This window comes from Cucurbita maxima, unplaced genomic scaffold (assembly GCF_002738345.1).
Source record: "Cucurbita maxima cultivar Rimu unplaced genomic scaffold, Cmax_1.0 Cma_Scf00039, whole genome shotgun sequence".
Taxonomy (NCBI): domain Eukaryota; kingdom Viridiplantae; phylum Streptophyta; class Magnoliopsida; order Cucurbitales; family Cucurbitaceae; genus Cucurbita; species Cucurbita maxima.
This window is the reverse complement of record NW_019272055.1, coordinates 395,482-418,973: the sequence shown is the minus strand read 5'-3', so window position 1 is coordinate 418,973 and position 23,492 is coordinate 395,482. Positions and strand designations below refer to the sequence as shown.

General features: G+C 35.2%; 2 protein-coding genes across 2 annotated transcripts in view; both read left to right on the top strand.

Moving 5' to 3' along the window:
• The window catches only part of LOC111469307 (vacuolar fusion protein MON1 homolog), a 14,354-nt gene extending 8,615 nt beyond the window's left edge, over positions 1-5,739 (top strand). The window contains exons 7-14 of the mRNA XM_023114536.1: positions 220-352; positions 445-536; positions 1,303-1,384; positions 2,084-2,148; positions 2,641-2,943; positions 3,072-3,163; positions 3,775-3,839; positions 5,465-5,739. Of these exons, the coding sequence (XP_022970304.1) occupies positions 220-352; positions 445-536; positions 1,303-1,384; positions 2,084-2,148; positions 2,641-2,943; positions 3,072-3,163; positions 3,775-3,839; positions 5,465-5,560 (928 nt within the window). The 3' untranslated portion in view covers positions 5,561-5,739. The remainder of the gene's footprint in view (positions 1-219; positions 353-444; positions 537-1,302; positions 1,385-2,083; positions 2,149-2,640; positions 2,944-3,071; positions 3,164-3,774; positions 3,840-5,464) is intronic.
• Positions 5,740-18,219: 12,480 nt separating this feature from the next.
• Positions 18,220-22,798, top strand: LOC111469315 (double-stranded RNA-binding protein 2-like). The gene is made up of 3 exons (XM_023114547.1): positions 18,220-18,763; positions 21,234-21,453; positions 21,781-22,798. The coding sequence occupies exons 1-3, from the start codon at positions 18,518-18,520 to the stop codon at positions 22,545-22,547; spliced, it is 1,233 nt and encodes a 410-aa protein (XP_022970315.1). The 5' UTR covers positions 18,220-18,517; the 3' UTR covers positions 22,548-22,798.
• Positions 22,799-23,492: the final 694 nt, after the last annotated feature.

The window sequence follows — 23,492 nt, the reverse complement described above, 5'->3', positions numbered from 1 at the left end:
TTTTTTTTTTGTTTTTTTTTTTTTTTTTTTTTTTTTTTTTTTTTTTTTTTTTTTTTTTTTTTTTTTTTTTTTTGGTATAAAATGTATGTTCTACTATTCTTTATGATGGAGTGTGGGTGGGTGTACTTTTGGTATCATGTTCAGTGAAGGGCATTGGAATTTCATTTTTAAATTTATGATTTTGTTTTCCTCCGTTCTAATTGATTGGTCCAACTTCAGGAACCCTGCTACTTTTCTTCATGCATACACTTGTCTTCCTCTCGCTTATGGTACAAGACAAGCTGCAGGTGCGATATTACAAGATGTTGCTGATTCTGGCATTCTTTTTGCAATTTTAATGTGCAAACATAAGGTGAATTTTCATCTTCTTGGCCCCCTTCCTGTCCCTTAGTTCAGCGTATCATGTTCTCCATAGAATATATAAGAATTGAATCTAGATTGCAGGTTATCAGTCTTGTTGGTGCTCAAAAGGCTTCTCTTCATCCCGATGATATGTTACTACTTGCCAACTTTGTGATGTCATCAGAGTCCTTTAGGTTAGTTTCAAATTTTAGGTTATATTATTCTGCTTCATGTAGAACAACCAAATTTTGCATCTGACATGAGCTCAATAAATGAACTTTGGCACAGCTGTAGGAAGTTTACTGATTTTCTTATTTTCTGGAACAATGTTCAGTTCACTGCTTCTTGGTGGTGGTTTCACACTTTGAGCAATTTTTTTGTAACTAGCTCTTGGTGGTGGTTTCGGGATTAGAAGGTGTTTTTGTATTAGCTTCTGTTTTGGGAGGGGGAGCCATCTTCTCTCGGGCCTTATTTTTTTTTTGTTCAATACATCCTTTCAGGTTTATTATAAGAAAAGGGGAAAAATAAGGAAAAAAAAAACTTTTGCACAAATGAAGCTGTAATAGTTAATGTTCTGTCCTTATTAGATTGCTGCCTTTACATACCATTGCTACTTCATGTGGGAGATTGTTAAATCACGATTGTAGTTTCCTGATTTCTTATAGAAACCCTAAGCTGTTTTCATTACCATGAGATATTCATTTGATTTAAGAGGCAACGTCATTGTCTTTGTGAAATTCAAACAGGTTTCTTCATCATCTTCTATTGTCTGTTTTGTGTTTTTACCTTTCATTCCCATGTCTTTCCAGATTCACTCTTTTATAACTTCACATTAGGCTCTTCTGATGAATGAGCTGTGGGTACTTCAGATATCTTTGATTCGGTTGATGTGGATTATCTTAAATTGACGTCTTATCAATGGTTAATTTTTCATTTTATCTTTTAACCCTTTTAATGCAGGACATCCGAGTCTTTCTCTCCAATATGCCTTCCAAGATACAATCCTATGGCATTTTTGTATGCATATGTTCATTATTTCGATGTGAGTGAGACTGTTCCTTTAAATTTTATTAGGTAAAATACGCATTTGGTCTAGGATTCAATTTAGTCTCTATGTGGTTCCTCGGTTTTCATGGCTAACAACACTTTTATTCTTTGAAATCTATAATTAGTTTCTATTTTGTCCTCGAGGTATTGACATGAAATTAGGCTGATAGGAGGAAAATATGTTGCCATTTAAGTTTTGTGATGTAAGTGTGGTGGCCCTTTATAACTAAAGTTAACGATGGAGAAGACGGCATATCTAGACTAGAGAGTAAATAGGAATCTCTTCTGTGGATGAGAATCAGATTCTGGCTGTAGTGAGTATGAGGTAGGGAGAGAGGAACTCTCAACTTCTCCTAGGCTTGTACTTCTTTGAAACTTTTTGAATGAAGTGGACACTAGACTCAAGACTTAATGACTTCAAGATTTTCTGTTTTGTTTCAACGTAGTATCAGAGATCTTAATTGCAAAACTCCTACCGTGTTTTCTTCACCCTCATTTAATAGTAATAGTCTAAATGTTAAGAGTCCAATTCTTTTCCATGGTAAACTGCTGCCATTAGAAAGAATGGAAGTATTGTGATTTTCTTCATCGGCTGAACTCTTGTAATTTAATAGGTTTATAGCGGGTATAAATAATTGTGATGTTGTATATATTATCCTCACTGTATATTGACCGAATAAATGTCTTGTGGCAGGCTAACACTTACTTTATGCTCCTTACAACTAATTCAGATTCCTTCTATCACTTAAAGGAATGCAGGTGAATAGATGTCATATTTCAGTACTTCTAGAGTGTATTTTGGCTGTCAACTAAGGCAAAAAATGGAATATGTTTTTACCATCCATAATGTTTGTTTTCCTTACACTGAATATCCTGTCCGGCCAACCCACCTGACATACTTTTAAAAATTCAGGTCGGCTACATAAATTGCATTTAAGTTTGACCAAATTACTTTCTTCCTATCAAGAATTTTTTTTTTCCTGACCCTCTTTATCATGTATTTTAGAAGGATGATGCACTATATAAAATGTCATGATTAAAATGCATATTGGAGCAACATAAAATGACTTTGAAAATTTTTATCAAGAGTTAGGCTGCTCACAACCTCATTATGCCTTTATGATTATTTCAACCTCAAGCCAACTAGACAAAGCAGTTTTTCTTGTTATTGTAAGACGTTTGTTGGGTGCTTATTCAACGATTGATAGTTGATACTTTTTTTTTCTTTGCATGTTCTGGTTGACACTTTAGGATTCGGATTGAGACTGTCCTTTTGAAGTCAAATGTTCTTAGTGAAGTTCAGAGATCTATGTTAGATGGTGGGATGCATGTTGAAGATGTGCCTGTTGATTCTTTGCCTCGCTATAGAACCATATCTCCTCATTTGGGTCAACAAAGAGTTCCATCAGAATTTACTGAAAGATTCAAGGAATCTTCTGCTGGGATGGGTGGTCCTGGTGGACTCTGGCATTTCATTTACCGCAGTATATATCTGGATCAGTACGTTGCTTCTGAATTTTCATCTCCAATTAGCAGTCGTCAACAACAGAAGAGGTATATGTGGCAAATTTCTAATCCCATACAATAACTTTTAGATGGCTTTTCCTTCTTATTAATCATGCATTTTGAGATTGTAAATTTTATTTCCTTGCATATTTGTTTTGATTTATTTATCATTGCAGATTGTACAGAGCATACCAAAATATTTATGATTCTATGCATGATAAAGAAATTGGCCCTCACAAAACCCAGTTTAGAAGAGATGAAAACTATGGTACGTTTTTTCTTTTCCCTTGACATTTCCAATTGGATTAATACAATCATTTAATTGAGTTTTCATAATTATACTGCCTTTCACTCTTGATGGTAGGTTTTTTTCTTTTTTCTTATTGTCTTTTCATCCAAATTCACAACTTTATTGGCCATATCTGTTCTTTATTCATAGTATTTCTTTTTATCAGAATCAGACGTTTTCCTTTGACTTTAGTTTCTCTTATATATATATTTTTTTTTCCGATTATCCATCACAATCAATTTCTGCTCTACTACATCTATTTTATCCCTTTGGACTTTGTCTATTCTATATCACCAATCCACTACCCTGCTAAGGAGTTTGATTTTTGTTGACGTTTTTTCATTCCAGAGCCTTAATCAAAGTATGCCCCACGTTCAACATATTGTTAGTGTGGCATAAACATCTGAACATAAATTTTTACAATAAGAACCAATACCTTCTAATTTGCAGAATCTTGTATAGTATGCTTAGGTTTGAATTGTGCAAGAGGAGAGAATCTGTTTCAGCTGCATTAAACCCATTATCTGCTTAGATATAAAGATGCATGAACATATAGGCAGTCAAGGCTTAATGTTGGTTTTTATTGGCAGTTCTACTCTGCTGGGTCACCCAAGATTTTGAGCTTTATGCAGCATTTGATCCATTGGCTGATAAGGTATTTCTTTTTGTCAGATTTATGAGTATTCTGGTTGGCTAAAAAATTATTTGTATGGAGTAGTGACCATATTCTTGCATGTTGGTCTTCCATGATTGTTGATATGGTGAATTTTAATTCTATTATTTTATTTTTTTTACAAGAAAAACACTTTTTGTTGATTCTTGAAAAGTTACACACTTGAAACTTCTAGCTAAACAATATGAACTCTAGCTATTAGAACCTCAACTCTTCAATACATGAACGGTTTATTGGATTTAAACTCCCAATGTTAAAAAAAATAGCTTGGACATGATTTAGATGCACGAAGTTTGTGTCGGAATAGTTTCTCGTACTCATAATTTGAAATGAAGGAACGCAAGAATCTTGAAAGATAGTCTCCAAAACCTTATGAGTTATTTGGAGGATGATGTTTCATGTATCTTAGCTAGTTGGCTTTTCTGCTTATAGAGATTCTAGTTTGAGTGGTCTCTCTTACAGATCCACCTTTATGCGTTTTCTTGTGGTCAATTCTGATTTCATCCTCTCCTTTGAAAACAAATAAAAAGAAAAGGAAAATTCTTGATCGTTTACTTAAATTTGATACATGTCTTTCACGGTGCTATCCATGTTCAACATTAGAGATTTGGATAAGAAAGTTATCATTATCATCTTTATCGTTTCTTTTGCATACTTATTGATGGCAACATCAAGTATTTGTATGCTGATTTCTTGTTCCTACACTCTTTTTTTTTTTTAAATAACAAATGAAACATGTAAACGATACTTTTCATTAAATAAATGAGAAGATACTAATGCTCTTTTTTTTTTTTTTTTTTTTTTTTTATAAGATACAATTTCCTTGCTAAAAAATTCTGCATGGAAGGGAAATAAATAAAATTACAATGGAAATAGAAATAGAAAGCGTCCCAATTTAAGCATTATCTTGTAAAGAAAAATCAACAAAAGACTTGGGAAGAGAACACCATGAGGCCTTTAATCTCGTGGACTTAAAAGATCTGACCATTTAAGTTGCTTGCTTTCGAGATTCTCTGATTCCTTTCCAACCATAATTCCAATTATAGAGTTTTCAGTGCATCAATCCATATGAATCTATGCTTATTGACTTCAAAAAATTGCATTAATCCATAGTAAGTTTGGTTTTGGCGCCAAAGAAATCCCGACTAGCAGTTGAAGAACGTTTTCCATTGTTATCCTTGTAAACAACAAAAAACAACCAATGCCTACGCTCTTATTTGTGCTAATCTGATTATGACCGTGCTTGTATTGGGAGGATAGAGATCTGTTACAGAAGGTTTACTGAATCCTCCTCCATAATAAAGGAAGTTTTGGTAAGCTAGTTGTTTGTGCTCTAGATGGATTGTTTAGGGTAGAAGTAATCAAATTAGAGTTTGGAGCCTCTTCCATGGTTTTCTACTCTTCCTTTCTTTTTCTTCCTTTTTTTTTCGTCTTTATCACTGTTCACTGGAACACATCCTCGTAAATATTTATTTTTTCCCCCTATGTTCCCATTTTGTGTCTGTGTGTGCCTGTGGCCTTGTTGTTATGTTTCCTTGGTAATGCGAATTGGATTCTCTTTGGGGGAAACGAAAGCTTTTCTGATTGTAGAACATATGATTCCGCAGGCTATGGCGATAAAGATCTGCAATCGAGTTTGTCAATGGATTAAGGATGTTGAAAACGAAGTTTTTCTTCTGGGTGCGAGCCCGTTTTCATGGTAACACTCCATGTAGTATAATTTTTGTGTATTCATGTTTATACACATCCACGGTTTTGTATTTTATTTATTGTAGACTGTAGGCTAGCTCATAAAACCTGTATTCAATTTAACTCCATCTACTGGAAAACTAGGTACATTATATTAGTGAGAATCTATGAAATGAAGATCTATTTTTGATAACTGTTGCAGTATGCAGGTTAGCTCTTATGAATTAGGCTTTGAATAATAACAATTCTTTTGATAGTTGATGAGGCAGGCTTATGATCTGGTCAAGTGATGTTCACAAGTGTATTAATCATTTTTGTTTCTTTTCAGAAAGTTCTGTTAGGTGATGGGATTGAGTAATAGAGAACAATATAACCAACAGGAGTTTCCTTCATTCTCCGGTGGTCTGTTTACTGTATTATAGGGCTAATCCAAAGCAAACCTTATAGTAGTACCTTCTAGCATTTTGCCTTCAGGCTTCTAGACCTGATTTAATCTATGTAGTTTGCGTCTTGCTCAATTTGCCCCTCAGCCTCCTTGTTGGTAAAACTTCCTTCCACCAAGGGGAGGAAGAGTCCTAATTTTGGTTTTCTCTAAAAGTCTTCCGTTGTCGCTACTGCTACTCTGGACACAGAATTCTATTTTATACTATAGCTCCCCTATGAGAGGGTCCTGGTTCAAGAGAATGACAGAGAATCCCAAATCCTAGGTAAGTCAATCTTCGTTGAAGCTAACATCATCTTTATCACAAGTTGGGATCGAAGGGAATAAAACAAAAACAAAGCTAGAAATGCCAAGACAGAGAGGAGGTAGGACCGAATAGGGAGAGGTAATAAGTTTGAAGTGGCTCAAGGATCAATACCAATTGGCCATAAATGGCTTAGGAGATTTAACAGTAGAGCATTGAAGAAAAGATGATTTAACCTCCAATTTGGAATGGAGGGTTTCAATAGTACAGGGAGAATCGAGTTGAAATCATGAAAACACAAAATCCCATCTGTGATTGCATCACTTAAATGTAAGAGCTTATGTCCCACAAGTGAGTAAATGCACAGCTCCCTCCCTCCCCTCCCTCTCTCTCTCTCTCTCTATGGCTCTGAATTTCAGACTTTTGAAGTTGTTAGGAGATTTGAGGTTAAACTCATGTTTGAAGAGAAAAACAAAAAGCCATTCTACTGTTAGCTCTTTTTGTTGGTATTGGAAGTGAAGATTTCAGTGGGTCTTTGTCAACTTTTGCTGGTTTTGCGTTGCTTTTCAGCCTGCTAAAATGATCCCAATCCCCACCTTATATCTGCTTTTCTGAAAACCAGTTGTTCCCAACATATATAAACCAGAGATAAACTTAGAAGCTGAAAGGTCAAATCTTTCAATAATTAAGAAGCACTTTTCTTTTTTACAATGAATCACCCTTGTTCTTCTTGTTCTTCTTGTTCTTCTTGTTCTTCTTGTTCTTCTTGTTCTTCTTGTTCTTCTTGTTCTTCTTGTTCTTCTTGTTCTTGAAGTGTTCATTTCAGTGCTTTAACCAATAAATTAAGCCACTCAAATTTCTTGTGTAATGGTAATTATGGTTCTGAAAAAGTGGGACAAGATAGAGTGGCACAGTGTACAGTATGTTAATTATGTTTTTTTTTTTATAATAAAAAAGGTATGTGATATATCACTTTATTTTGTTGAATTTTCCCACTTCCTCTCTCTCTCTCTCTCTCTCTCTCTCTCTCTCTCTCTCTCTCTCTCTTTATTTTTTTAATTAATTATTTATTATTTTTATAAATTCTCTATTTTTATGTTTTCTCAAATCAATCAAGGTGTCTCCCACAAGTATAATGGTCCTATTATTGGGTATTTTAATTTTTTTAAAAAAAAAATTAGAGACTAAATTGACACTTTCATAATGGTGCATTAGTGGTTTTAAAATATAAATTTGAATGGATTTACGCATAAAAATTGAGAGACTAAAAAAGATTTAAAAGAATTAAAAGTTGTTATTTGCACGTATAATGTGCATAGTGGCTCAATTATAAGGCATAGTGACTCAATTATAGGAACTCTAAAGTTAAGCGTTTTATACTTAAATAATTTTATATTGTGGGTGACTCGAAGATTTCTTAGCATGTATGTGAGTGAGGACAATCATGTTGGTATGTGAAGATAGTTTTCACTCTTAGAAGTGAGAGTAAGTAAGCGTTCAAGAATGGGAATGTCGGAGTTCATAGATATCAAATCCAGAATCTTATATGTTTAAGAAAATAAAGTAATTTTTTACTAAAATGTAAGTAAATATGGAATAAATACATTAAAAATTAGTGACAAAAAACTTATTAATTAAAGTTAGTTTAATGAGTTGGGGAAAAGAATTAATGGGAGAGAGAAAAATTGGATTCCATTTTAAAGGAATTGAAATTCAAATATTTGTGTGGGGCCCACTCATAAAGAAGATAAGAGAAATAATTGGAAAATATTAAAAATAAATAAATAAATAAATAAATAAATAAAGTATTAATACTGTTCCAGCGGCTCACCAATGTTTAGTGGTGAGGCCATGAAAGTTATTAATTTTGCCTCCCATCACTTTTCATTAATTGCTTTTCTTCCCCTTCTCTTTTTACATTTCCACCATATTTTATTCATCACAATTTTTTTTTTTTTAAATTCAACCCTAAACTCCTAGTATTTCAATTTTTACCCCTATTGCATTTTTGCTAATATGCCCACTAATTTTAATACAAAACAAATAAAAATCTTCGGTTTTAAACACAAATAAGTTTGATCGAACAAAAAATTTAGCACGCATACTTATAATTCAGTAAATAAATAATAAGTTTTTCGGGTTGGGTTGATTCCGATTGTTGGGGCTTATTATTTGAATTTTTGTTTTTAATACGTACAAAAATAATTATAAAAATAAAATAAATATATGTATATATATGATTGGATCGTAAGTAAAAATGTATTTTGGTCCGGTTCAACCAATCTAGTTTAAGGAAACTCATCAACTAACCCAATCCAATCTAGTTCGGTTCATGCTTGTCTAAGACGTGTTGTCTGTTGTCGCATGCTCATATCATGTCAAACTCTTTTATCTGCTTTCATGTTATTTTATTATTATTATTATTATTATATTATTATATATAAATTGTGTATGACCACAAAATTATGTTTACTCTTGTCGGACACTACTTGCTTCAAATGTACTATAAAGGGGACAAGTAGTCATCAAACCTCCCTAACCAAGTGTTATAATTTCTCGTGCCCACATGTTTTTAATGAAGATTCATAATATTTTCTTTCAATTTTTTTCAACCATTTTCCTCGCTTATGTTTTATAAAACATTTTGTCTCAAAACATGACTTAAGACTCAAACATACGTTTGAATTGTTTGCAAAGTTTAATTTTGACACATCTAACTTGTTCGATGGATTAGAATAAGTATTATACTATCGCTATCCTGTTGCTAAAAAGAGTGCAACTGTGACAAGTGGTATTAGAGTCGTGTTAGCTTCTCATCTTGTTAAAGACCAAAACAATGTCGACTCTATGACAATTGGCTAAATTGCAAGTCAACTGAATTTTTGAGATCGAAGATGAAATAATGTTCTTGAAAGAATCCTTGATACGGTCGGCTTCCGGGAAGGTCAAGTAGTAGAACTAGATGAGAAAGTGAGTGGGATTGGCGCTATGAGGGCCCACCTAGATGGGTTAGCAATTAAAAAATTGATATTTATGGTTGATTCCCTCGAGAAAAAAAAAGCTACACGACCAATTAGCTTAGAAGGCAGAGGTTGCTTTGAGAGCTTTGTCGCACACATTGAGGTATGTGTCATAGAGCTAGGCATCTCGTAAAAGATCATGTTGGAACTTTCCAGCGAGTTGACCAAAGATTTAAGGGCAATGATAGATGCCATCAAGACCGAGATGGTTGAAATGAAGACCCAAGTGAACTTAGCCATGTTGGCGGTGGAAAATCGAACTTTGAGTCAAGCTCATGTCTGGCTTAACAAGTTGAAGATCCCGAAACCCAAAGCCTTCAAAGAGAACCATATGCCAAAGAATTCAAGAATTTTATCTTTAGCATTCAATAATACTTTAAAACCATAGAAACATGTTCAGAGCATCTCATCAACGATGCAACACTATGGTGGCATTCAAAGGTGAACGACATCTAAAATAGATTGTGCATTATTAACTCATTGCTAGACCTTAAGAAAGAGTCGAGGACTTGGCTCTTCCTTGAAAATGTAGAATTCAGGCAAGGCAATAATTGTGGAACTAAGGCAGGCAGGAATTAGGGACTATGTCAAACAATTCTCTACGTAAATGCTGGATATTAGGGACATGTCAAAATATTATGTTTTGTCAAGGAATTACATCCATGGGTAAGAACAAAATTTTGCGGCATTTTCCGCCGTTGAGAAACTCCTAAACTTTAATGGTGAAGTGAACTTTCAAAACAAAAAAACTTCACCATAAAATACGAAGCAGACCTTTCAAACCCATGGATTAGAGGAATACGAAGCAGACCTTTCAAGCCCATGGATTAGAGGAATAAGGCACAAGTAGACCTAATAGAGGAGTGATAGACCAAATGAGGGAACAGATCGATCGCCTCATATCATGATTGTCTGATCATCTCGAGGGTCTTACCTACACAAGAACAATCAATCGATGTCTTTAAAGTGTCTTTTATGTAAAGGTTCCCACATGCTTTTCATTGTCCTCACCAAGCCAGCCCTTAGTAGACTTCAAACCTCAGTACAACAAAGGAATGACCTCGAAGTAGAACTAGCGATAGAGAACGATCACGACACTCCAAAAATGAGAGTACTAAAAGTTGATCCAAACAAAGGGTATAGGAATGGTTTATTTTTGTTAGTGCTATGGTCAATTTTCGATTGAGTAAGAGTACTCTGGTGGATTTAGGTATGACCCACAACTTCATCTCAGACCAAGAAGCCTACAAGTTGGAAATAAAGATAGAGGACTTGGAAAAAATTAAAGCGGTTAATTTAGAGGCCTTGCCTATCGCCAGTGTCTCCAAGAAAGTCTCCTTGGTTTGGTTGCGAGAAATGGATATGGTTGTAGTTCATATGGACGACTTCGACGTAATGAACTTCCTTTTTATTTAAATGCTACCAACTAAGTGTATTTTGATTATTGAATGCAACCCCACTATAATCCTTGCAATCCCAATTGAAGAAAGGGCTTGCTCGATCAAAGCCCATGTTTATGGCCATATCGATGGTGGAAAAAGTAACCACCGCTAAACCTATTCCAAGCGAAATTTGAGATGTACTACATAGTTATGCTCATATAATTTCAGATAGCTTACCGAAGGCATTACCCCTCGAAGGGGCATAGAACACGAATTCGAGCTCCTACCTGGAGTTAAATGAGTTGTTAGCTGTTGGGTTCATTTGTCCTACAAAGGCATCATATGCGCCCCTGTGTTATTTCAGAAAAGAAAGACGGGACATTATGTCCGTGCATTGAATACAAGACCCTAAACAAGATGTCAGTACACAGCAAGTACCCATCGATTATATCCTGCCTATTTGACTAGCTTCATCGGGCTAAACACTTCACAAAACTTGATTTGATCGAGATACTACCAAATACATATCATAGAGGGAGACGAACCCATAACAACTTGTGTAACAAGCTATGGGGTTTTTGAGTTTCTAGTGATGACTTTTGGCCTAACAAACGCCCCGAGCTACATTCTATACCTTGATGAACCAGATTTTTTATGAATACCTAGACTAATTCATCGTGGTGCATCTCGAGATATCATTGTATATAGTTCCACACTGGAGGAACACAAGGTACACCTCTGCCTAGTTTTTGAAAAGCTGAGATAGAATGAGTTGTATGTGACAAAAGGGAAATGTGCTTTTGCCTAAAAGTGCGTCAATTTTCTTGAGCACGTCATCATGTGCGAGCAAATCAACATGGATAGTGACAAGATAAAGGCTATCGAGGATTGAAAAGTACCCACCTAAGTGACTAATATGCATCCTTCTTAGGACTGACCAATTACTATAGGCAGTTCGTCGAAGGGTTTTTTAAGTGAACTACCCCATTAACAGAATTGGTTAAGAAAGACCACCATTAGTCGTGGTCAGACAAATTTTAGAAGCCATTCAAAGATAAGGCAATCATGATGAATGGTCCTATCCTTGGCTTGTTTAAAATTTCAAAACTTTTTGAAATAGAGACAGATGCATTCAACTTTGTCTTCATGGGCGTTTTCATCTAGAAGGACCACCCTATTGCCTTTGACAATTGAAAACTCAATAGTGCAGAGAGGAGGCATACTATCTTATAGTTTGAAGACATTATCTGTTAGGATCTAACTTCTGGTGAAGACGGATAACAATGACATTTGTCACTTCTTTAACTAACCAAATTAACGTTAGAGTAATCAAGCGGTCAACACCTTGAATCGAAAGGACAAGCATGCGGTTCTGTGCATGTTAGCCCACATTCAAATAAGATTGACGGGTCGATGTGTGATATCATATGAGGACAGTTAAAAAGACCCTGTAACCAAAGCGGGTCGAAGAGGACCTTCGGTTGACAAAAGAAAATAGTTTGTTTGTCGTCAGAGCATGAGAACTACGAAGGAAATTTGTCCACAGATCTCATTACCCTCTGGGCTGGTCACCCGAGGTGACAATGAGCGTATATCTTAATGAAAAAAGAGTATTTTTGGCCAAATATATGATATGACATGATATAGTATGCCAAGACGTTCCTCATTTGCCAACAAGATAAAGTTGAAAAAGTCAAGGTCTCGAGACTCCTCGAACTCTTTCTAGTACCAACAAGACCTTGAAAAAGTGTGTCCCTGGACTTTATTACACACCTCCCGATGGTAGGAAAACATGAAGTCATCTTGATTATCATAGATCGATTCTCAAAGTATTCCACATTTGTATTCATATCCAAAATATGCTCAACCTAATTGACAACCCAATTGTTCTTTAAACACATTGTAAATTTGTGGGGCATTTCATCGAGTATTATCAGTGACAGAGGCGGTAGGTTTGCTAGGGGAGTAAGATTCAGATTACCTTGTTGATCGAATATCTCAAGGCAAGAACACTTGTTTGAGACTCGAATCACTCTACAAGCAAAATTGATCATGTTTAACTTGAATGATTCTTGTTGATAAAATATTTCAAGCCAAGAACACTTATTTGAGATTCAAATCACTCCACAAGTAAGATTAATCATGTCGAACTTGAATGATTCTACCTGGAACCTAAACTATATAAAATTGCAAAGAAACTTAGTCATCGACTAAAGGAAAGCACAAATGCTTATTTTACTATATTTTCCAAGTCTCTCTTACAAAGATAACATACATGACATTATATAGCCTCAAAATGAAAACTCTTAACTTTGCCTGAGACTTTCCAAGAGTTGTAACTTTTATACTTTATGACCATAATTAACCACTAGTATACTTTATGACCATAATTAGCCACGATGTAAATAAGTCTTAAAATACATTAAAGAAACACAACTCTAAATTATGATCCACCCAAAAATTATAACAATAAAACTTCATTCTTCTTCAATGTGGCATGAATTGAAATATCTTTTTATAATTTCAACGTCATTTTCTTCACATCTTCATTGAAGTATATTGTATGATTGATGTCTCTTAGTTCATATCATTAAACCTTCCCAAGTTCGCGAGAAAATTGATTCTTCGCAGAAGCAATAACCTAAGTTGGGGTAATCCAAACCATATCACGCCTTGCTTTCTTCACGAAATCTTTTCATCGCCATTCTTTCAAGCTAAAGAATGTATTTTGGAATGATGAATTTGTGTGGATGCTCCCGAATTGCTCTTGGCTTCTTACCCACACTCTTATCCTGATCATGAGACATGCCTTAGTGCTTGCCTTAAGAACCTTGGTCGCGAGAGGACCTTGGTCTTGGGGCTCTAAAGTTCATAAGCATGTTCATGTCCAAAGAATGTCCTCTGGGCTCTAAGTTCTTAAGCATGTTCATGTCCAAAGATCTGAAGTTCATGAGCATAGTTTTGTTCTAAGGACCTTGTCTTGAGGTTATGGATTCTTGAGTTCTTAGTCCATGGTTATAGACTTATATACTTATATGATCCTTTTCCCTAGGGGGGTTTAAGTAGAGATCCTTTTCCCTAAGGGGTTTAAGTAGAGTGGATCTCATTGGGCTACCTACTTCCACTCATGTACATAATATGAAGGTCCTATCCTAGCTCCATGTACTCATATAATCCCTCACCTTTGGGCGGGTTCAAGGAGAGTAGGTTCCATTAAGTTATCCACTTCTACTCTATACACAATGCACAATGCACAATGCATAAGTTCATTCACTTATATGATTCGTGCCTTTATGAGGGTAACCCTGCATAAACATAGGCAAGTGTTCTGTATAAAACAGTAGAGCATCTCACTTAGGTAAGGAAAAACATGAAAACAAGAAGCATGATATCCTACAAGAAAACATAGGTAGGATATATGGCAAGAATATGGGTAGGGTACACTTGCAAGAAACATGAGCAAGGTGTTCTATAAGAAACATGGGCAGGTCATCCCACCTAGATGAGGCGAACATAAGATCATGATGCACCACGTGTTGGGAGGTCTAAGGTGACTTAGGGCATGAGGTCAGTTTGAGTAAAGTGATACATAGCCGTCTTAGCGTCATGATAGGCTTAGGGCTTGAGTTGTGCTTTTTGGGGACAAGCTCACTTCACTTGGTTATTATCGTTAGAGCGTCATCTTAAGTTCTTAGGTTCTAACTCTTAAGAATTCTTTCTTAACACTTGAGGCATAACTAAGGCTTAAATCATAACATGTGAGCCTTAATCCCATGTATGAGTTATAAACATACAATATTTTCATAATCATATGCATAACATTATCAATAAATATCTTGTAACATATCATATCATTTAAATTTCGTAAAAACCATGAATTCTTATAAAAGGGTCATTAGGGGTAGTTTCGTGATTTTCTTCTAAGGCTTGGCTTATACCCCCGAACATATTCTAATATCTTTGATATCATGCATAATCATTCATGATATCATAAATGAGTCTTATATAAAATTTCATATCATTTGGAGTCCATTTAGGCCTTAGAAACATCATAAAATCATGGCAGAGGTATTTTGGTTTTTTCCACCTAATTTCGATTTAGGTCCTAAACTTGCTCGAGTTTTCTTAAAACATTACATAGTTCTTTGTATCCTTAAAAATAGGTCTCGTATATGATCTTAAGTCATTTTGGGTCCATTTAGATCATAAAATATCTTAAAAGACATAGTAGGGGTATTATGGTCATTTTGTACCTCAATCTTGGTATCGGTCCCCAACATGTCCCAGTTACTTTGCAATAATGGATAATAAATCTTATGTCTCAAATAAAACATTAAGTTATTTAGAGTTCATCTAGACCTTAAAATAACTTACGAATATAGCACGGGCATTTTGATCCTTTTACCCTTATCCTTAGTTTAAGCCTTAAAGATGCTCTTATGTTCATCAAAATTTACCTATGCCCTTATTATATCATAATAAGTCCATTGAAATTTCACAGATATCAGAGTCCATTTAGCTAAGTTACTTTAAAGTATCATGATTCTCGATCAAAACGTCTTATTTTAGTACTTAACTCTTGTTTCATGGTTCATTTTCATGCAATTCCTACCCGTAAACTTGAGAAAAGTCGGTTACTCACTTGTTCAATAACATTTAGGGTTACTTCAAGTGTCCAAATCACGTCTATTTTAAGGAATCAAAAGAAGTAAATGAGAACCAATCTATTTGAGGCTAAAATAAATAAAATAGTGAGGATGGTTTGGTTTGGGATGACCGTCAGTTCAACTAAATTAGCAACGTCATCATTCTCAACCTCCAATAGAGTGAGATGACGATTTTTATACCCTTAGAAACTAACTTTTCGTCGAAGCTAACCTACAAAATTTTGCTCTCTATTTGGGCATTTATCGTCCATATCATCTCTCAATTCCTTCACCAAAACTCTTCCTCTAATCTTGAAGCAAATGGAAGGGATATTGAAGGACAAATTTTTGTGTGTTCTAATTTTGAGGTAAAATTTCTCGATTTATTGGTTCAAATTCATGTGATTTTACCTCTTATTAGGTAGCTCGATCCAAACTTCCTCAGACCTTGACTTTTTCATGAAAAATATTCATCTCAATGGTACGAAGATAATGAAATAGGTTTAATCCAACGAGAATGACTCTAGAGGAAGAACAAATTTTAAAGCAAAGGGTTGATTGCAGGTCACGAATTGAAATTCGTGAGCACTATATACATAAACTAATAGCTTATATCTCGAGTTTGAAGGGCTCTCAATGCTTGGTCCTTGTTCCAAAAATTTGCCCAAGTCTCCTAATTTAACTAAAGAGGATTGTCCAGCTCCTATAGAACCTATTACTACGAACTCTAGGTTAGGAGAATTTGTGAATCCCTTTATTTCTTTGCTTTTTACCATGCAAATAGGAGCGGTGGGTTAGTGTGAGCGCTTATGCACATTGAGAAATTCTTTTCACTGTTTGATATTCCCGAAAAAAGGAAAATATTTTTTAGACCTTGGATTGGATATTGTATCGGCAAGAATGTTAGAACATAAAGAAGCTATCATATCCTATTTAAGTTTGACCAGCTTTTTCCTGGGTCTCATATTTTGAGATCGTATTATAACGATGTAACAGCCCAGATCCACCGCTAACAGATATTGTCCTCTTTGGGTTTTTCCTTTCGGGCTTCCCCTCAAGGCTTTAAAACGTGTCTGCTAGGGGAACGTTTCCACACTCTTATAGATGTTTTGTTCTCCTCCCCAACCAATGTGAGACAATATCTACTAGCGGTGGATTTAAGTCGTTACAAACGGTATCAGAGCCAGACACTAAAGGATGTGTCAGCCTTCTCGTTGTTTCCCAAGAGGGGTAGACACGAGGCGGTGTGCTAGTTAAGGACGCTGGGCCCAAAAGGGAGGTGGATTTGGTGGTGGTCTCATTTCGATTGGAGAAAGGAAGAGTGTCAGTATCCTCCAGCAAGGACGTTGGCTCTGAGGGCGAGGTGGATTGTGATGTCCCACACTAGCAGACGCATTTTAAAGCGTTGAGGGGAAACCCAAAAGGGAAAGTCCAAAAAGGAAAATATCTGCTATCAGCAGGTCTTGGTCGTTACAAACGAACTTTTGGACCGAGACTAAATTTAAATATTTAAAATTAGAAGGATCGAAATGAAATATATACAAAAATTTGAAAGATTTGAATGGAAAGAGGGCATTTTGTAGGTTTGATATCTTTCCACCTTTTTATCTCCACTAGCTTTCAAAGTGGTTGCATCTTTTGATATGGTGGTAGGAGGATATCTTTGCAAAATGGGCCCTATAGTTTCAACCAAACCTTTTTTTTTCTTTTTTAATTAATTTACCTACTGTTCCATCACATTCATTTTTTTAAATTTTTCATTTATAAAATATTCCTCAACTTTACTATATAGTTTATGTTGCAGGTAGAATCATTCAAGCTTGATATGATCGATATTACTTGTGGAGTGGTCTGAATCTCAAACAAGTGTTCTTGTATCAAGATATTCGATCAATAAAGTAATCTGAATCTTACTCCCCTTCTAATGAATCCTTATTATTTGGTATCAAAATAATATTAGACACGTTTGAAAATTCAGAGATGAAATAGACACAAAATTCAATATTCATCCGAGGTAACTTAATCTTAACCATTCAATCTTTTTATGTCTTTTGTAATTTAAATTTTAATTTTGTGTATATGAATTTTAAAAATTTTAAAAATTAAAAGACTAAATTTACCAAAATAAATCAATAGAAAGCAATATTTATAAGCAAAATAACACAATAGACATTAAATCAAGGGCATTTTTGTCATTTCACAAAAATTAAATTAAATTTAGACTAAATTAATAAAAATATCCTTCCATTTTAAAATTTTCAATAAGACTTTTCAAATATATATTTATTAGTTTTGGATAAAAATATTTAACTATTTATTTAAAAAATATTTTTAAATTAATATCTTTCGGTAAAAAATATCCATAAAATTTTAAATGAGTATTAACATCTTTTAACCTTTAAAAAAAAAATTTAAAATTTTTAATATTGATTTTTGAAACTGATACTATCAGTAAAAATAAATATTTTTTTAACTTTTTAAAATATTTTTAAATTTTTTAAAAAAATTAAAAGGTATTCATGAAATAATACCAAAATTGTATTTTTGAGATAAATATTACCTTATTATTTAAAAAAATGTATTTATTATTGAAATATTTTTAAGTAAATATATTTTATTTTGAGACAAAAATCAAATTTATATAAATCTCTTAATAATCCCATTGTCTTTATTATGTCTATCTGTACAGTGTTAGTGAGGGCACGTGCTTAGTATATAAAAATTAATGATTTATTCTTAATAAACAATTAATTACTAATTAATAAATTAAAATAACGTTCCAGTTGACTCCAAAAAAATAAGAAGCATTAAATTATATAAATTTCCACAATATAATATTATTCTAAATAAGACAAATTAAAAAAATAAGAAATAAATTTAATTTAATTTTTTTAATTTTTTTTTTCCGCTAAGAAAATTATTGTTTCTCTCTCTTCCCTTTCTGTCTCACGAACCAGCCTCAGGGCTCTCTCTCTCTCTCTCTCTTCTTTCTCTCTCTGGAAGTGAAGGGAAAAAAAACCCTTGAAAACCTTTGATCTCGCCGGATTTTCATCTCCGTCACCGACGACGGTGAGATTCTTCTTCTGTGGTTTTGATTTTTCTGACAGATTACGGCGGATCGGATCTGGCCTAGGGTTTTTGGTTTCTGTGTAAAGCCTTATTTGAGGAGGGGGGAGGAGGTAAATTTGTGAACTGAGGAGAGGAGTGAGGCGGAGCTGAGACTGAATCGGAGTAGAAATGTACAAGAACCAGCTTCAAGAGCTGGCGCAGAGAAGTTGCTTCAATCTTCCCTCGTATGCCTGCATTAGGGAAGGACCAGACCATGCGCCGAGGTTTAAAGCTACTGTTAACTTCAATGGCGAGATCTTTGAATGCCCTCAGTACTGCTCTACTCTTCGTCAGGCCGAGCACTCCGCCGCCGAGGTCGCTTTGAACGCACTCTCTAACCGTGGTCCCCCTCATTCGCTTGCAGCTAGGATCCTGGTGAGTCCTTTTTTACTTTGATCATATGGTTGTGTTTAGGTTTTGCTCTTGTGTCTCGGCTTGCTTCTCTGCTTGATCTTCATTTCTCGGTTGTGTTTTATTGAATGAATTGATGTTACTGTTTGCAGTAGGATTTGCTTGTGCGAGTTGAGAACGTTAGAGATTTGCTTTAGGTTTTTTGTTATGTTAGTGTTCGTTGTGCATTTTGTTCGTGTTCTTCTCCTCTGAGTTTCCTGTTATCATTTCCAGTAAGATAGGATACACAGAAATTGCACAATCGTACCTGTAGTGCTTAATCCTTGAATATCTCGGTCGGTGGGTTAACTAAGATCTAAAAGAGATGCTTGTTCTGCTCGTTGTGCCCTGGATTGGGTTGGGTTTTTTTCCTTTAAATTATGTTATGATCTTCGGATCTCTCTGATCGGCCGGAATTCTCTTGACTGGACCTACGGTTTAGGGTCGTGTTTGAACGAAAAGTGTGAACTCGTGACGCCTCTTTGAGGGTCCGTTCCATTAGAGGAGGTATCTAGTTTTGTTTACCTTATTATCTCGGAGCCAGCTGTCGGGAGTAATCTTCTCGGGCAAGTTGGTGTAATTAATTTGCTCATTAATGGGTTTGTCGGTCGTCCAATTGTGTTTTCGGTAGCTCCCAACTTTGGCCCATTTTATTTCTCCGATCTCATAAATGACCAGATGGGTATCGTAGAAACGGCACGGACCATGAATTCAACACCAATTGTGATAAACTTGTTGGAGGCTGAATTTCAGATAGAGATGATTCAAGTAGACCAATTAGAATTTAGGAGGTTGTGTCCATTATTTTTGTTCATAGAAGTCTTGGAGGCTTTAAAACTTGGGTATATTCAATAATTTCATGTAATTACTCCTCCCCGCGTTTTTGTACAAATTGTTTGACTAAGCTTTTCTTCTTTGTTCTTTAATTTTATTTCTCTCCTTTTGCCGTTCGAGGAAATGCGTGCATGTGTCTTTGTCAACTTTATTGTGTTTTAAAAACCTTTGTTTATCTTGGTGTTTGAAGAGAGAGATGAGGAATTTTCGAGGGTTGATTTGGGGGTTACTTTTCCATGAATGTCGTTATGTTCCAATAAGATGAATGTCCTATTGTGAGATTCCATATCGGTTGGAGAGGGAATGAAACATTCCTTATAAGGGTGTGCAAACATCTCTCCAGAAGACACGTTTTCAAACTTTGAGGGGAAGTCCAGAAGGGGAAGCCCAAAGAGGACAATATATGCTAGTGGTGGGCTTGGGCTGTTACACCTATGGAACTCTAGGTTCTATGGTATCGCCCTAGTGATTGTTAATGAGGATTTGTTTGTGTTAAGATGCTCAAAATATCAAATATTTTGTTTCTGTTGGTCTCTGAGGCGCACATACTATTTTTTCATTGCCTTGTTTACATACTTTATCTTTATTTCTCTTTTTTGGCTGGTAATAACTCATTTAATAAAGTTTAATTGGTTTGAGGTTTGTTAACTATGTTTCAATTCTCTTACCCTTCGGTTAACTTAACTTTCAAAAATAGGAAACAATATCTTTTGAAATTAAAGAATGTACCTGATATTTGATATCACTATTAGCTTCCATGTTCTTAAACTACTTCACTTTTGTAAACTTCAAATTGCAACTTTGGATCTTTAATCCGAAAAGACGTGGCCATGAAATAAAGCTCTAACGATTAAGTGGTGGCCTGGTGGGTAAGATTGATGAATAACAATTCCATTTTATGGAGTTTTACTATGCAAAACAACAGATTAATGATCTAGTATGGAAGAGTTGGAGCTTAGATAGCTTATTATTTGTATGCAGCATCACAGAAAAAACTATGAAATGTACCTTTTAGAATTCAATTGAATTCAGTTTTAGACAGTAGAGGCATTACAAATCGAATTATGATGCTTGTGAGCTTCAACTTCAGATTACCTCAGGTCAAATGGAATCTGCTCTGCTCTTTTTATTAAAGAGTGAGAAAACTTGTTGCACCTTAGAAATTGATCAATGGAGCCATAAAAACTTAAGTTGCAGATTTCTTCAATTTGGAAGTATTATTGATGATGAAGATAGTATAGTTCTCTGGGCTGCAGATCTCTCAAATGAAATTATTATTTATATGTAACGTATTTCTAGGTTTAAACACTGCTGAGAACATGAAGTACATTATGAATAATTGATAACATGACATGCATCCATACATGTTTTTATTCCTTGTACACTATCTGCTGAAAAGTAAAATGCATACAAGATATTAGCATTTGATTATAGTAAAAGAAAAGATTCCTGAAATCTACTAATCCCTCTTGGGCATAGAATTTGTCAACTTTTCTCTTTTGATGTTGTTCTTTGGTCTGTTAAATGTTTTGATATGAATCAAAGATGCTGCTATGATATATGCATGAGCTAACTTGGCCGATTTTTAGTTTAATTACTTACTGTAATCACCTATGATCAGGATGAGACAGGGGTTTACAAGAACCTCCTGCAGGAAATTGCCCAAAGAGTTGGAGCGCCATTGCCTCAGTATACAACATTCAGATCAGGTCTTGGTCACCTACCTGTTTTTACAGGGATAGTAGAATTGGCTGGAATAACGTTTACTGGAGAACCTGCCAAGAATAAAAAACAAGCAGAGAAGAATGCTGCAATGGCAGCTTGGTCATCATTAAAACAATGTGAGTTTTTATTTCTATTTCTATTTTTTACTATTTGTATGTTACCATGGCTTAGCTTTTCGGAAATTTCCAAACGAACAATTTCAACGATATCCTCACAAAGAAAGAATAACCCCATCTTATTTTGTGCAAATTAATGTATGCAAGCGGAACATGGAGATTAAATTCTAATGGTTTCTCTGTGATATGTTTATGGGAAAGTTCTTTATTATAGAGCCATTATTTCCTCTGGAAGCAAAGTATCCTGTTCTTAATCTGCTTCTTGCCTTGCTTAAAAAATCAAATATTCTGGTGTTGAGAAAACATTTTGTTTTTGATTTTGGCTAGTGGCTAAAGAATCAGCAAGCTCTTCATCAGAACCAGAAAACAATGATGAACTGGAGCAGATCACTATAGCTCGAGCCTTATTGAATTATCGCCAAAAGGAAAAAATGGCAATGTCAAATCCAAATGCAACAATACCATTCCCCAAAAAGCTTCAAATTCAAAGTCCACGGCCAACTAGTCCCCAACGTCCCCCTGCTCCAACATCAAAGATTCTGCCCTTAATTTGCCAAAAAGCAGCTCCTCGTAGCAGAGCTCCCTTTTCAGCAAATAAAATCCCCATCCCACATGCCCAAACTTCTGCACTAGAAGGCTCTGCAACCCCCCGCCCCCAGAAGTTCAGTGCCGGAGCTGCTGCTCTTTCGTATATTCCCGTTCACCAGTATAGGACATCTTGCCATGGCATTGCCCCACCAGTTACAATTAGAACAACAATGCCTGTGTATTCTGCCCCTCCTCTACCACAGCCATTGAAGCTACCACCACAGCAAGTAATTCGAGTCCCACCGGTACGGATCGCCCCACCGGTTTCCATTAGGCAAGCAATTCCTGTCTTTGCTGCTCCCCCAGTGCGCAAGGAAAATGCTCCTGCAGTTAAAAAAGAAGACTGTCCAGCCCCAACTGCTCCTAAAGAAAACCTTGCTGCTCCTGCGCCCGTGCCCACACCGCCCACTGAGTCACCTGCTGAAGTAGAACAGGATACAACCACATTGGTGAACAGTCGGCAAGAAACCAAGACATTAGAAAATCTGGAAGAACTCAAAATTTGATGAGGTGATTCATTAGAAAGAGACCACATAGGGGAGATTGTCGTATGGTTTTGCAGTAAAGTTAGGTTCTCTCTTCTTGTCTGCATCTTATTTTGAGTGTCAACCTTTTCTCTTTTCTTATTTTTTCGCCCCGTTTTGTTAAAAACTCGAGTTGTTGAGAGGTGGAAAAATTAGTATCAGCATCCCAATGCCATTTCAACAGCGACTGTGTCAACTTATGTACTTATATATTCGTATCTTTGGGCATGCTATCCCATCTTCTCCAAGAACTCTGTTCTAATCTGCATCCCAAGATCATCTCGATGATCCCTTGGGGAGCCCTTGGGTGCAATAACACGATCCCACCTCAGTTGGATAGGAGAACAAAATATTCTTTATAAGGGCGTGGAAATCTCTTCTTAGCAGACACGTTTTAAAAACCTTGAGAACTTTGAAGGAAAGGACAATATCTGCTAACGGTGGGCACCTTGAAGGAAAGAACAATATTTGCTAACGGTGGGCTTGAGTTGTGTACACAACATCTCTAGTAGACATCCCATATATATATGTATGTGTTTATATTGCGGATCTTGTCCAAATTGTTTTAGGTCCGCCGTTTGAAAAGTATTTGTTCCAATCTCGTTTCAACTTTATTTTATATTCTAAATTGACATGGGAAAATTATATTTTAGGAGTTTTCTTATAATTTTAAAATTATTATTTAAACACAAAATTTAACAACCAACTAATAAGTATTTCATTTTTAATATATAAAAATGGATTTGGCTTCTAAATTTTTAAGGTTATGTCTATATTGAAGTGGAGATTTTCGAAGAATTTAAGAAAATTGGGTTCTTTTAAGAACAATTTTTTTTCCATCTTTCAATATAATTTCTATTAAAAAATATAAAACATCCTAATAAATTCAATAATATATCCTAACCAAAAATATAATATAATATTTAA